The 15,453-nt window shown below is 43.6% G+C and overlaps 2 protein-coding genes across 3 annotated transcripts in view; one reads left to right on the forward strand and one right to left on the reverse strand.

Annotated features, from left to right (window-relative positions):
- cryba1l2 (crystallin, beta A1, like 2) overlaps window positions 1-14,066 on the forward strand; it is a 35,964-nt gene extending 21,898 nt beyond the window's left edge. Inside the window, exons 2-7 of one of the 2 annotated variants that reach the window (XM_028405250.1) lie at window positions 6,096-6,235; window positions 10,655-10,731; window positions 10,838-10,956; window positions 12,652-12,793; window positions 12,880-13,022; window positions 13,919-14,066. In XM_028405250.1, the coding sequence (XP_028261051.1) occupies window positions 10,657-10,731; window positions 10,838-10,956; window positions 12,652-12,793; window positions 12,880-13,022; window positions 13,919-14,066 (627 nt within the window). In that variant the 5' untranslated portion in view covers window positions 6,096-6,235; window positions 10,655-10,656. Of the gene's footprint in view, window positions 1-6,095; window positions 6,236-9,559; window positions 9,608-10,654; window positions 10,732-10,837; window positions 10,957-12,651; window positions 12,794-12,879; window positions 13,023-13,918 lie in introns of those variants that run through there. The other variant, XM_028405259.1, reaches the window with a different exon arrangement.
- Window positions 3,061-6,184, reverse strand: LOC114435542 (beta-crystallin B1-like). The gene is made up of 4 exons (XM_028405273.1): window positions 6,089-6,184; window positions 5,720-5,838; window positions 4,550-4,825; window positions 3,061-3,232 (listed from the first exon to the last, which is right to left on the reverse strand). The coding sequence occupies exons 1-4, from the start codon at window positions 6,182-6,184 to the stop codon at window positions 3,061-3,063; spliced, it is 663 nt and encodes a 220-aa protein (XP_028261074.1).
- Window positions 14,067-15,453: the final 1,387 nt, after the last annotated feature.

Consider the following 15,453-nt stretch of genomic DNA (forward strand, 5'->3'; position numbering starts at 1 on the left):
CGTTCTATAAATCCCATCAGCTCTGACGTCACTCCGATGCCCGTCTGTGCAGATCACATGATGGTGTTTTTGAATATTTGATCGTTCTCAGGAGAAGAAGTAACAGACTTTTACATAATTGATCCCAAAACGCTTTAAATGTGGAGTGCGACGCTGACGTGTGCAGACCGCACCGACGATCAGCATTCTCTTAGATAAATAATGCATGAAATCATAGAAAGCTTCAACACATACAGTAATATGGTGTGTGTGCAATACACACACACACACACACAGACAGATTGACACTGTTGGTCCAATTTATTTTCCATCAGCACAAATCAAATCTGTGAGTGAATGCACTGTGGGAGGAGGACTGAGGATAGAAATCTCAATTTGCCTCAAGATGGGCTCTAAAATTAACAGATCAATAGAGAGTGTATTCTTTGAGTTCTTTCATGTTTGTGAAGTCAGTCAATACAGCTGCAGGAAGAAGAAGATGATGATGATGATGTCAGACTTTGCAGTGTGTTTTAGTTCCAGCAGGGAGTGGGACTGATATATTTTTCTTTAATAATGCATGTTCAGTTCTAGCTGATTAAATGAAGAGGAGGACGAGGTGTGGCTGCTACAAAGACACGTTAGGGTTAATTAGATGTGTTGATATACGGTCACAGGGAAAGTTGATGTGTTCTCACACTCACAGTTGCCCTTCTTGATGCTTCATATTCATATTTACAAGTGTCTTGCATCACTTGCATCTCTGAATGTTGCTGTCCTCTGAAACACACGTGCACTTTGATTCTCTCTGTCTCTTTTGTTTCATTTACAAAAGATATGTGTGTGATCTTTCAAATGTGGCTTGTTTTGGGAGACATAGAAACGAGAGTGCATTTTGAAGTGCTTCAGAGGACGACTGATGTGGACTGCTGGCCTTTTGGGGCTGTTGTTGGCACTGCTTCTTCCATTGTTTACAAGTTTGACACCACCGATTGATGACAACACTGACTGCATGCCTCTTGGCTAAAAGCTGCATCAGTCCTGACTTGACTGTTCTCATTCTGGTTGGAGAGCCACACATCAGGGGCTGAACTCACAAAGAGTCTAAGGATCCCCTCAGAGAGCTCTTATCTTAGCCTAAAAGGCCTTAGTTAAGGACATTCTCAGAGCGACTCTGAGGAAGCAGCAGACTGAAAGTTTGATCTTAATGAGGTTGACCTCGTTGCCAAGTGTGACGCGTTTAGGGTTGGTTGACAAGAAATACATGAGAATATATTCCTAATAATATAAACAGCATAGAATGGACAGTGACACGAAGCCTTGTAGTCTCAAGTGATGATGTATGTGATCATAAACACAGATGATGTGATATTAACATGTAACTACCTGTCTGGGAGCGCTGTCTGTTAAAAGCAACGCTCTCTTTGAGCTGATGACAGGAACAAAAAGGTTCTACGAGCAAACTTCAGCGGAGTGCCATCGACCGAGACATGAAGTATTAGTGCAGTGTAAACTCAGAGAAACGTCATACATCTGCAGATGTGTTGGAAAGGATCATAAAGTCTTATTTTCTTAATGTGAAATCAAGTCCCACTATATGATAGATGTACTCACATCCCGCTCTAAACATACACAGTTATTTTTGACTATTCATTCATTCATTTAAGTGTTTTAGATCAAAAAAATGATCAGTCTGGTATAGTAATTGATCTTTAATCTGTATTTTTGTGGTGGTTTTTTGTAGGGATGTCCCGATCAGGTTTTTTTGCCTCCGAGTCTGAGTCATTTGATTTTAAGTATCTGCCGATACTGAGTCCCGATCCGATACTTTCTATAAAGGCACTCGTTACGGCAAAACGTGTGTGTGTGTGGCTGCGGTACTGGGAGATTTCACACACGCAGCACATCGAGGTCTCCCTGCACAGAAGGCATTAACTTTGAGAGTCCTAATAAATATATATCCGAGTCCTGATCGGGAGGTAATGTCCGATTCCGATCGAGTCTGAAATCACGTAAACATCCCTAGTTTTTTGTGTATACTTCAGTAGTGATAACGGGTTTCCTTTCTTTACATGAAGCACTTTTAAATTTTAAATGAGCTACATAAGTAAAACTGCCATCACTATATCACTGTGTAGTATGTTGTAAATGTATTTAACTGGCAAGCATTTTAACTAACACTTGTTCCGGATTGCCCTTGTTTGTTTGGCTCTTTAGCCGTCATGTTCACCGGCTCGCTCATAAAAAGTGAAGCGAAGCAGTAGAACAGCCATGAAAACCAAAACAACGGGCTGAAAGACGCTTTCAGTGGAAACTGCCTCGTCAGGGGATGACTCTTCTGTGGGTTTGCCAGAAGGTTTCAGTCGCGCGCAGCACTTTGTTCCATCGTTCACAGCTATTGATTGCGGCTTGGTCACGATCACAACTGTTAAATGAGACGTCGTTTCAAGTGTAGCAGGATGTGAGAGATGCTTTTATTGGGGTTTAGGGCTGATGTGTCTGACGGAGCTGAGCTCAGAGAATCTGCCACACTGTCTTTTGTTTTTGTGGTTTTCATCTGTCTCAGTTCCCCCATCACACAAACAAACACAAATCCACACTTGTTACCCCCTCCACCCCCACCCATCCACCCACCCACCCCATCCATCCATCTCTCTTTCAGTCGGGCTCTAATGATGTGAGTGACGTCAGTGAGATGTGGAAGAGAAGCATGTGAGGGGGAGAGAGAGAGGGAGGGGAGGAGAGAGAGGAAAGTAAGTGAGGAGCTGAGAGCTGACAAACAGAGACAGTGAGAGAGGAAGAACAAAAATGGAGAGTGTTGTATGATCAGATGACAGCCTCTGTGGTTGGTGCAATTATCTCCTCAGCTTTGTATAACTTTTCATTGGTCACTGGATCACAGCTAAAAATAACAGTCTACTGTATTGCACTCAAACCGCCAGAGATCTGGGGACAGAGGAGAAGTTACACCCTCTCCTTCCTCCTCTCCTTCCTTGCCCTCCCTCCTCCCGCTCCATCTCTACACCCGCCCTCGGCCTCCGCCTCTCCTCCGGTCCCTCTCTTCCTCGCCCTCGCTGGGTTTCACTTGGAGGACATGGTGTAGCAGCCGTGTGGGTGCCACTGCATGTCACGGATACGCCTCATGGACTGCATCTGGGGGCAGCGGGCACCGTACTCGTTGAAATGCCTGTAGTCGCCCTTCTCCAGCAGGTACTGGCTGCCACGGTAGCCGGGGAACTGGTAACCCACCCAGCTGAGGAGGGGAAAGAGGCGTGAAAGATTACACAAAGGTTGCAAAGAAAAAAAAAAAAGATTCAACAGAACAAATTTATTCAAGAAAGGAAAAACATAAGGTTGAAAGATGAGCAAGTGAGAGAAATGTGATGCTGGAGAGACAGCTGCAGAGAAAGCAGGGAGGATAAACATCCAGCAAACACACATCGATCTGTATACATGCTGTCAGATGCTAAGACTACGGCGCAGGCTGCCTCCCAGCTGCTTGTTTCAGACAGCAGGGAGCACTGAAAACAAGTAATCACAGCAGATAAGGAACTGTGTTCTTTCTGCCTGCCACGCCTCTGAGAGCAACGAGCTGCTGACGTGCATGACACCCTCGGCTCGCTGCTGATGAAAAAGCCTCCTGAACTCGCTCCCAGACAAACACCTAGAGGACTCAGAGGCTGCTGATTATGCTGCTAGTTTGTGAATGACGTCACACACACACACACACAGCCGTGCACAGAGCAGAACTTTTTTCTGGCAGAGTTTGTGGTCAGCACTGCTGAAAAATGTATGATTCTGCACCTGGAAGCTGTAAATGCAGTTACCCTTTGAGCTGCAGACAGACATCGATGCCTTTTACTCTTTAAACTTCAGGCTATTTTGAAATAATATGAATATTTCATTCATGAAAAAAAAATCCCAACAAAAACATTCAGCTACAGCTCCACAACTTTCAATCCTCCATCCTCACTCACCTGCTACAGTAAGATAACGCCTGATGTTAGGATTTTCTAGCATAGACGCTAACTACCTGAATGGTTTTAACTAACAAACTAAGACCTTTAGGGTGTATAACAGACTATATGTATGTGCTAGATGAGCCTTTACCTAATTGCTTAGCTAGTACTCGCCTCCCCATAAAACACAGAATTATGGTACATTCCATTTTACCAGAACGTCCCAGTAAGAAAGTGTAAGTGGATCCAATATGGCTGCTTGGAACATCAACAGCAGTGGATCCAACACTTTACTATAGCTTATGTGAACACACTGCTATCTGTGGAATGTGGAAAATACCTAATATGCATTTATGGGTATTGCTATCAGTAGCCTAGCAAGCTCTTTATATAATTCCAAGGGGTTTGGCAGAATTACTAAATTATAATCCAGCTGTCGTCCTGCACATAATAACTGTTTTTTCATGGATTTTACAACAATTTAATTGAGTTCCTCCCTCTGTTTTTCCAAGGTTTATGCTAAGCTAAGCTAACTGGTTGCTGGGTGTAGCCTCCTTTTTACCGCACAGATACTAGATAATCTCGACGTAAATGCCTCAATCAATACTCACGTTCCACAGCTGACCATGATGCTGCCCACCCTGTCGGTGAAACCGTAGGAGAACAGACTGGGAACGTCGTCGTCCATGATCTCCATCTTGCGACCCTTGAACTCTCCGACCTCATACAGGCAGATCTTGTGCTTCTCGGGATCCATGCGAACAGGCCTGAAGGACAGCAGGTAGTCGTTCTTCTGGCAGTTACTCCAGGAGTCCCAGCGGGGGTACTCGCCCTTCTCCAGGATGAACATCTCACCGCAGAAGTTCATCTGCTCAAAACCCACGAAGCTGAGGGAAGAAAAGGATCACTGTGTTTAGTCACGCTGCGATTAACTGACCTCCCTCAGGTTGATGTGGAAGAACAGGAAACAAAGGGCTGCGTGTTTAGGAGCAAGATGTCTCCTCACTTATACCCCGTTCACGCTGGGGAAAAAAATGTGGCTTAAACAGGATTCGGCCACATCCTGATCAATCCAGATGTGTTTTTTTCTGAGTGTGAACACCTCGAATCCGGCTGTATCCAGTTTGATTTCAATCCGGCTAGATCCACCCACGAGAGGTGGATCTAGCCGGATTGGCTCAAATGTGGCTCAGGTGTGAACGCAAATGTGGCGAGCGAATCCGGCTAGCGACATGCTACTTCCGGTTCACGGGGCGCGACACGGGACAAAAAAACGCATGCGCACATGCGGTCCTACCACGGCGTGAACGGACTCTGTATATTACGAGGCGCCACCTAGTGGTTTGGAGGACAGCAAACATGCTGGATGAAGCCGGATTGAGTGCGGACACAACTGTGTGCTAGCCAGATTTGAAAATAGGTCTGAACGCATCCAGCTTAAAGGCTGTCTGGGCTCAATCCTACTCTAGCTGGAATGACTTTCTCCAGTGTGAACGGGGAGTTATTGTGTTCTTTTACTTCCTACTGAGCCACACTGATGTGTAACGTCCCCCTGACGCCATTTACTGCTGTGTGTGTGTTGTAATGTTCGTGCTTCAGGATCTGAAGTTCACTCTCCTGCTGCACTCTCTGGGGGATAAAAGCATCTGCTAACCACCTAAAATGCAAAGTGTCACATTATGGTGATGTGTTGCTGCTCATGGTGTGTGGGTGCCGGGGACTCTGCTTTCTCCGGTGGGCGTGTGTGTGCGCGTGTCGCGGCGCAGGATTTGGATACTTACGGCCCACAGTCGACACGCAGGGAGCGCACCCTGTCCATTCCCATATCACACACGTTCATGCACTCGTTGTTGATTTCGATACAGCGGCCCTGGAAGTTCTCCTGATCGTACACACACATCTGAGGGAAGAGCAAAAACGTGTTTTAAAGTCCTGACACCCAGGGACGGAGAGACTGTCCAAACAGGAAGGACGGAGATTAGAATGAAGGGTCTGTGTCGTTATGACGGCCATCTCCACAGTGACATCACTCACAGTGATGTAACCAGCAGCAGGTCATGGCCGCTCAGAGGACTGTTACATTAGTGCGAACAAAACACACTGCTTTTATAGATGTTTGTCATTACTGTGTGTGTGTGTGTGTGTCGTACCTTGTAGGACATCATGCCCATGTCAGACATCTTGTTCTGAGCCGCCTTCCCATCAGTCTGGGAAGCAGACTTGGATTTCTCTCCTCCAGCAGACATGATGACTGAGAGAAAGAACAGAGACATTTCACTGAGCTGTCAGAGGATCATGTGAGTATTATAACATAACATAACATTTTAAAAACATTTTCTAGTGCTGTTAAACGTTCACACCTCAACTTGAGGCAACAGACTTTTCACATTATCTAAATAATGTAATCTTTTTTTTTATTATTTACTATTTATTGTACCCAGAATTAAATTTAAACTTTAAATATTTAGGTTTAATTTTAAATTAAATAATTAAAGAAATTAAAATGACCAATTTAACAATAAATGTTTAATTGTAAATTATCCAAAAAATTAAATTTAAATCCAGCAAAATTTATAACTAAATTTGTTAAATTATGACACATTTTGTTATTGTCACTTTAAATGGCACGTTTAGTTTTTTTTAACATTTAATTTAATAAAATAAAATAAAATAAAATAATATAAATGCTCTTTAGATGGTTTATCTATTATATTTTTCTACAGTCCTACATGCAGTTGAAAAAAAACCTAAAAAAATCAAATCTTAACATCAAAAGTCGATTCAAAACATCACAAAAAGGTCAAATTTTTTGGTTCCATTTAAAAGAACATAAGTTTTGTAAATTGTACAAACCCGTTTTAATACATGGCTACAACATATAATATCAAATTTAAACAGATTTTGTTTCCATTATTTTGAACTGCTCTGTTTGTGGATATTTTAGATTCCACATAAAGTATCTTAGCATAATTCATACCTAGAATAAACTCTAGTGTTTATTCCACCATCCATTTATTGACCGCTATTAAATTGGAACAGAAGAAATTCACATTTTTACCATAACTGCCCCCCCCCTCCCTCATGGTTACAGTAGGTTTCTCTGGCTGCCTGCCTCCCCTCGGTCTGTTCTGCTCTGTATGATGTTTGTCCACTGTCTTACCTGTGTGGCAGTGTGTGTAAAAGGAGTAGACTCAGGGCTGAGACTGGTGGTCTGTGTGAGAGTGCGGCGGGCCCCTCGCAGCTTTTATATGCTGGCGCCCAGAGAGAGGGGATTATAGACACAGAAACAAACTCGCTGAGCTCACAGCCCCCACAGAATAGAAATACCCCCATCATCAAAGAGACACAGGCCCACAGGGAGACACAGGACATGAAAGAAAGAGGAGTCCCAGGAAGAACATATCATGTATATGTGACCTTATGTGACTTAAAGGACGCCGCCATTAATGCGGAGAAACCACATGTAGCATAGCAGCATCATAGTAATGGTGGAGTTCAGGTTTGGGAGCGTATCGCTAGATAAATTATTCTCTCCCTTCGGTGCTGTAATAAAGAGGAGCCGGGCCAAATAATAACAGGAAAAGCAATAAGCTGCGAGAAGCAATAACTTGGCTACCTGCACATGTGGGTGAGCAGAGAGGTCCACGGAGCGTGTGGACAACAATCATCTGTCTTCATTCCTGTGGAGAGGAGCCATCAAATGAAAACCCTCTCTGTCTTTACTCTTATGAGGTGTTGGATGAAATAGCACCAATGAAAGTCCAGGAGATAATTACTCCCTAAGTGCACACCAGAGACCAAACAAACATGGCTGCACCAGGCCGTGTGTGTGTGTGTGTGTGTGTGTGTGATGTGACATCAGAGGGGTTTAAAATGAGAAAACGCAGCAGTGAGACTCTGACACTGTGACATGAGTGAAGACACATAAAGCACCCTTACACAGGTCACATCTGTATGATTCACTGAAATTAAAGCAGTTTAACTCCACAGGATGATGCACTGTGCAGTCACATGGCCTTCTTCATGGCCCCGCCCCTTTTAAGAAAAAAAAATAAATATGCTGAATTTTGCTAATGCTAAATATGGCTAATAATAGAAGCTTTTTCTTAACTAGTCTGGTTTTGGGTCAATATTATATATATTTTCTCAACTTCCTGTTTGATGCAAGCCCCGCCCACCTACATGATGCCCCATCAATAACGATATTTTGATTATGTGGTCTTACAGTTGGTGCTCAGATATATATACATATACATATATATATATATGTATATGTATATATATATATATATATGTATATATATATATAGACTCCTCTGTGGTTTTTTTGTAGTGTTGTGTACTGTGTGCTAGGATGCTAGGATGCTAACTACCTAGCTGACTGCAGATGAGCCTGCTAGCATTGTTAGCTAAGCAGGTTATACAGTTTATTTTTTTATTTCTGCGAGCTAGCGTAGCGTCTCTGTAGTTCTGCAGTTGCCTTCTTCCTCTTTTTATTTTTAGAAAATAAGTCACAAAGCAACAAACAAATTAGAAACTGCTGACTTATATGTTTACTGTTATGTTGTTCTGGCTTCATGATGCTACAGAAGATAAAAGAATGAAGGGAAGGAAATGGATCAAGAAAACAAAAAGACATCTTCAGGTCTGTAAATGAATGAAGCTCCTAAAAACCATCATTTAATGAAAACACTTCATATGACAGACAGAGATTCACTCTGATCAAACTTGTATTGATCATATGTACTGTGACTCGTGGATGGGACTTTTAATACAATTATTTAATACATGTTCATTTCCTGTTGTGATTAAAGGAGTCAGTAGAAGACCATGGAGTAATAATGTAGTGAAGAATGAGAAGAACATTATTTTTTTCTCTGCTTTAATAAAACATTTTCAGTATAATCCACACACGTGCGAGCTACAGCCTGATACAGAACTCTCTTTTGATTAATGCTCCACTTCTCAGTCAGGATATAATGAGAGGTTATTGTCCCTCGTGTGACACGTTTCACATCCAGGACCTTCTGAGATCATGTGAATGAATGAATGACCCATTTTGGCAGATATGTGTTGTGTCAAATCCTCTAATTCATCCCTCATCTGAGGCTTTTCCAGCCTCCATCCACAGATCAGTCCATCAGTCCTTCCGTCTGTCCGGGCGTCCAACAATAAGTCAAACCAGACGACACTTGGGGGGGGGGGCAGATTAATGGTCCTGGGCGCCGTTCGGTCTGAAGCCTCAGCCTCAGACTTATTCTGACCACGCTGATTGTTTGATGGACAGCTTGGTTCCTGCTGCCTCACATGTTCTCATGATAAAAAGTCCATGATCACATGACACAAAGGGAGGGGGGGGCGTTGCTGTGGTAACTGTGGCTTATTGTCTGAAGTGACAGACTGGTGGTTTTTACAATAATGTGAGTACAATGGTCTGTGGAGGAGACAAAGTCGTATGGCAGCGTAAAACAGACACGGCTGAGATGTTTGGTTTTATTTTCCCACCTTTACCAACATATTGATATTATTGTTGTTGTTGTTGTTATTATTATTGATGAATTAAATACCTCTGTCACAATTTCCTCCACTTTTGGAAGCCAGCATAGAAACATGGTCCCCGGATGGCTCTAACAAATCCTCCTCTTTCTCTGCCTATAGCCCCGTCCATTGTTGCGCTATACGATGGCACTGCTGACCTATACGAATAAACCAAAGGCAGCCCCGCATTCATCTCACGCACCTCTGTGGCTGCGCTGTATATGATCTGCTGAGTCGGCGGGCCGCATAGGGTTACAAAGACAGGGAGAGAAAGAGTGTGTGTGTGTGTGTGTGTGTGTGTGTGTGTGTGTGTGAGGGGACACAGATGAGCGGCAGGCCCACCGATGCGCGCACAAAGTTTTTACGCGCGGGATAGTTCGAGGTGTCACCTGACAAGCTGGCCACAGACAGCCAGGGGGAAACCGGAAGTTTCCTTCTAGGTGCTTTTCAAAATAAAGGTCCTACATAAGCTTTCTGCGACTTCTACATCAATTAGTCAAAATGTATTAATACATTCCTTATGTTCTATTCCAACAGATTATTTTTAAATTAGATAAATCTTCAGATCTTAGAGCCAGTGACCTAAGAATAGTTTGTACTTTTGCTGATTTTATATATGATTTTACTGATCACGCCTGTTTTTAACAATAAAGCCAAAAAATGTGTTGTTGAGATAAGTTATTAAATAACTGAACCGCTAAAAAAACAAAAACAACAACATTTCTGATTCTGTTTTGGAATGAATCAAACTTGTGCTTTTATTTTGAAGGATGTGACCGGAAGTCGTGGTCTTAGTTTTGAACTGAAGCTCCGTTCACTTCACGGACTCTGCTCATTCACATCATTTGTTGGGACAACAAGGGGGGGGGCACGTGCGCGCATGCGAGCACGAGCGTCCCGCGTGGACGCCGGTATAAAACAGAAGCTCCAGGTTCAGACAAAAGTCTAGTAAAGAGGATTTGGCTGCATGAGGAGTGCGAGGAGAGTTTCAGGTAAGATGAGCCGGGACGTGTCACTGATGCTTTCCCACGGGATTAACCGTGTTCATGGAGTGGCTTCATATTTGAGTAGTTGCTGTGAAATAAATTAGTTGTTTGTTGTTTTTTGGATGTAAAAGTTTCATTTTCTTGTTTTTGATGTTTTTTTTCTGTTTGTTGTTTTTTGGTTTTTTTTTTTAGAAATGAATAGAGTCACTAGAACCCACATGAACTCGTCCATGTACTTCCCTAGCATGGGCACAGCCCCTTTCTTTAAGGTGAGTTCACACACTTTCACTTAGACTCACTCATACTCAGATGTCCTGTGGCCATGCTCTGCCTCACGCCTCCTCCCTCCGTCCCTCCGTCCTCCCCTGTGTGCAGGTGACTGTGTTCGAGCAGGAGCACTTCCAGGGCAAGTGTCTGGAGTTCACCTCCGAGTGCTGCAACATCTACGAGTGTGGCATGGACAACATCCGCTCCATCCGAGTGGAGAGTGGAGCGTGAGTCACACAGCCTGTACGCCTGCGAGTCTCTGTGGACAGCTGACTGACTCTGTGTGTGTGAGAGTGTGTGTGTGTGTGTGTGCTTATGTAAGTGTGTGTCTGTGAGACCGGGCTACACAGAGAGAGAGAGGGATCAGTAGAGCAGACTCCCACAGTAGAGCAGGAGGCCACAGCAGCCTACAGCCTCACCGTCACCTGAGGAGCAGAGCAGCCTTTTAACTAGACATTTAAATCTTTACTCTCTTTCAAAGCGGCTATAAAAGCAGCGCTGCCGATCATCCAGGCCACACCACTGTTTGTAGCCTTCTGATGAATCGGTGTGCCACTTTCTTTTCTCTTAGATCCCTTTTGATTATAAAATACCACTTCTTACTAAACATCTGTAAAGTCTGATGAAGGGTGATGAGCTCAGACATCAGAGGGCCTTGATGTCAGGACAGCACCTGGAAGACCCTTTGGCTGAACTATCATCTAAATCCTCACTATCGGCTCTTAAGCTGCAACAACGAGTCAGTTTGGAAACTCGTGGACTTTTCTTCAATCATGGACGATCGATCAATAATACAAACAATCATCAGTGGAGTGCAGCGTTAGAGTTTACAACTACAAACAGACCAGCTAAATCTGCTCATGGTGTCCATTTACTTTTGGCCTTTACATAAAGTATTCAGTATAAATAAATGCCACTTTCAGCCACTTGAGGGCGGAGTATACAGCCTGCAAACACAACATTACATCCATCAATATTCTAAAAACATGTTTATGTAATTTACTATTTTGAATTCGTACGTAGCTCTGTTGATGGTCTCCATCCTGAAAGAAATATTTTTATACTTGAGAGTCAGATGGCCAAACAATAAAACTTGCTATAATTTGATTTATTGCTAATTTAAAAACCTTTTTTTTTTCAAATATCACTTTTTTTTTAAATTGTTGGTTAATTACGACCACTTAAATACTTCTTCCATCACCAAGTACTCTTTACTAAAAGTTTAACCCTTCAAACTGGTTTGTAACTCACCTGATTCATCAGGACTTTGTGTTCGGACTTCTTTTAGTATCATATATTTGAGCCTTTGAAGTTCAAACAACCATCAAACCATGTGCTACCCAATGCCTTACAAACAGGAAGAACAGGCCACAGGTTTAGCATCCTGGATGGGGATTCAACAGCCAACCCTGTGATCAGTGGACCCTCCATTCTACCACCTGAGCCCAGGTTTTATGATACATGTGACCAAAACTTTAGCGTCAATCATCGTAGAAGATCCTGGTGTATCTGTGCTTCTCTTCACGGCTACTGGAAGTTAAGTGTTGATACACACTGACTGTGTGGAGCCGCTCAAGATCTAAACACTGACTTAAAAAGCCCAAAAAGAGCAGCTGAAATAAAGCGTACAGTCATCTCCTCTCTTTAAATAACGCAGCTCGTAGAATCAGTGTCAGACATCTCTCTGCGTGGAGAGTAAACTTGTGTCACTCTCAGCATCTTGACGCACTGAAGTCCAAACCTTCACTGCGTCGGTACAGTAACAGCCCGGGTCTTAGTCATGCTGTGTAACTCCTGCCAGACGCGCCGAACACCTGCTGACTTCAGATTTAGCTCATCAGAAGTTCCTTCAGTGCTCAGGCTGACTTCAGGCTGACTTCAGGCCGCTCACCTGCGTGCTTGTTTCTCTCTCTTGTTTCCAGCTGGGTTGGTTTCGAGCACCATGACTTCCAGGGGCAGCAGTTCATCCTGGAGAGGGGCGAGTACCCTAACTGGGAGTCCTACACCGGCGCCCTGTCCTACCACACCGAGCGCTTCATGTCATTCCGCCCCATCTACTGCGCTGTGAGTACCTGAACCAAGGGGGAGTCAAACTGAGATAGAGTGGGTTCTGACAGATCGAGCGCTGACTTGAACTCTGTGTCCTGCAGTCTCACCACAGCAGCCGCATGATGATCTTCGAGAGAGAGAACTTCATGGGCCGCTGCTCCGAGCTGTGCGACGACTACCCCTCTCTGCAGGCCATGGGCTGGTTCATGCCCGAGGTGGGCTCCATGCACGTGCAGTGCGGAGCGTAAGTCATCCAGTCTACGAGACATTTATCAAACAGAGAGCGTCAGAGCTAACAGTGTTTGAAGTACTTTCATCATCACACAATATTCCAGAGCAGTCAGACTCTCAAGGTGACTCTGCCTTCGTGCATGTCCTCCTCTTACATTCCAGTCCTTCTGAGAATGATGCAATTATATTTAACCTTGCTAGCAGCGAGTTTCAACAGAAAGTTCGGTGTATTACTCCAGTGTTTAGTCTGAAATATCTGCACTGTGTTTTATGCACAGAGGGGTTTTCAGAGGTTAAACCAGAGGTGAAGGAGAATTTCTGTGAACAAAAGTCGAATTTTAATGACACCTCTCTCACCCAGAGCCCGTTTAATGCTGTGATATTTATTGTTCAAACAGATTTCTATATGTATTTCAGCATAAAATCACCAGAAATAGTACGAAAATATAATTATTTGTGTCAACAGACATGTCTTAATTCAGGGGCTGCGTCCATCAAAGGCTGACCTTTAAAGGACGTATCCACACTTAACCCCTGGTATCTGTTGTGACCCATCCTATCCCACGACTGATTAGCTGTGTCCCAATTCAGTAACTAAGCCACTGACATTTATATGTTTATGTCACCACGACTATTTAGGTTTGTTTTCTTGTTATGATGAGCAGCTGGGAGGGATCTGTATTTAAATTGACATTGATTCCATCATGACACAGTCGGTATCCGAGCACAGCAAGCCCTTAAATTAGAGCGCTTGGCATAAGGTGTCGTCCCAGATTGTATCAGCACATGTTGGCTGATTAGTAACAGATATACTGTACACAGACATTTAGAAACAGAAATAGTATATTGACTGACGAGAAGATTTGTGACTTAATGAGTCTCTCATTGCCTCTGTGTGTGTGTGTGCAGCTTCGTGTGCTATGAGTACCCAGGCTACAGAGGCCAGCAGTACATCATGGAGTGTGAAAGACACAGCGGAGACTACCAGCACTGGAAGAACTGGGGCTCCCACTGCCAGACCCCAAAGATCCAGTCCATCAGACGCATCAGGCACTGAGAGGGCGTGCACCTGGGCTCAGGCTAACACCTGGGTTTTTGCTCTTTAGGGAGCCCATAGCCTGAACTAAACAGTTTCTGGTCTAAGCTAGGACTACAACAACACACACCGTCATCAGTGATGTAGCAGCTACCTCTTTATCCCAGCACATATTCATACTTCTGTATTTTGTTTTGGTACAAGTGGAATAAAGTTCAGATTTAAAAAAAAAAAAGTCTGTGTGAGGTGGATTTTATTCATGAGAATGTTTAATAGTTTTAAATCTGAATGTTATTGATTTGTTTGTCATTGTTTGTTTGTTTGGCAGTAGTAAGCCACGCCCCCTTCTACGTGTTTACGTCCGCTCTCCTTCCAATATGGCGCCGGGGGAGAGTCACATGATGACTGTCCGAGAACGATGCAAAGTGCAGGTCAGAGCGGTGGATATACGGTGTTTAAAGTCACAAATCGAAGCCTATAACAACAGATTTGGTCATTGACGGCGAGTAAACGCATCGAGGACACTCGCAGGAGGAGACAGAGGCAGGATGAAACCTAAACGACGGCAGCTTCATCACTTCCGGCTGTGTGTTGGTGAGTTAGCAAACTTAAGCTAGCAGCGTTAGCCACGCCGTTTATTACATGAGGCTCGTTAGTGTATATATGTAAATATGAGTATAAACATGTCATATTTATTCAGCTGATCATTTTCTTTTGTATCTCTGTTGTGTCGAAGAGCAATCAGAACACTTGATATGCAGTGTGGCGAGTATTAACAGAGATGTCACGGGAAGAGCGCAAGGCCATTGACCGCAAGGTTGGCGGTTCGATCCCACCCTGGCTCCCTGGGCAAGACAATAGAATAGAATAGAGTAGAAATACTTTATTCATCCCAAGCTGGGAAATTTCACTGTTGCAGCAGCAAAATACAGTCACTCAAGCAAACCAAAAAAATAGCAAATATACCTCTAACAGTAACAATTATACAGTATAAACATTATTTACAGCAAGATAAATATAAACACAGGTGCAGCAGCAAAAGTGTGGAGTTTGTAGTGCAGGTATACATATAAGTCTGAATCGGCTTGTGCAATTTGGTATAAAGATATGAAATGATATGATAAACAAGAACAACAGTGTGCAATTTGAAAGTAAGAGAAACCTAAACCTTGTACAGAACCTTGTGCAGGACCTGTCCCCTTACAGCAGTGAGTCTGTGTTGTCTGTGTTTTACAGTCTTACAGCATGAGGCAGGACAGATTTCCTGTAGCGTTCTGTGTGACAGTGAAGCTGTCTGAGCCTTTTGGAAAAGACGCTCCTCTGTCTGTCCAGTACAGAGAGGAGAGGAGGTGGTCAGGGTGGTCCATGATGGATCACAGTCTGTTCAGTGTCCTCCTCTCCACCACTG

The sequence above is a fragment of the Parambassis ranga genome, chromosome 1 (genome assembly GCF_900634625.1).
Source record: "Parambassis ranga chromosome 1, fParRan2.1, whole genome shotgun sequence".
Classification (NCBI taxonomy): Eukaryota; Metazoa; Chordata; class Actinopteri; family Ambassidae; genus Parambassis; species Parambassis ranga.

Excerpts from the sequence above, each read along its gene's own strand:
- LOC114435542 (XM_028405273.1), bottom strand. The coding sequence starts at position 6,184 with ATGTCTGCTGGAGGAGAGAAATCCAAGTCTGCTTCCCAGACTGATGGG. Across the intron at positions 5,839-6,088 it reads TGGGCATGATGTCCTACAAG|ATGTGTGTGTACGATCAGGA; the intron begins GTACGACACACA and ends CTCTTCCCTCAG. Across the intron at positions 4,826-5,719 it reads CTGCGTGTCGACTGTGGGCC|CTTCGTGGGTTTTGAGCAGA; the intron begins GTAAGTATCCAA and ends TTCTTCCCTCAG.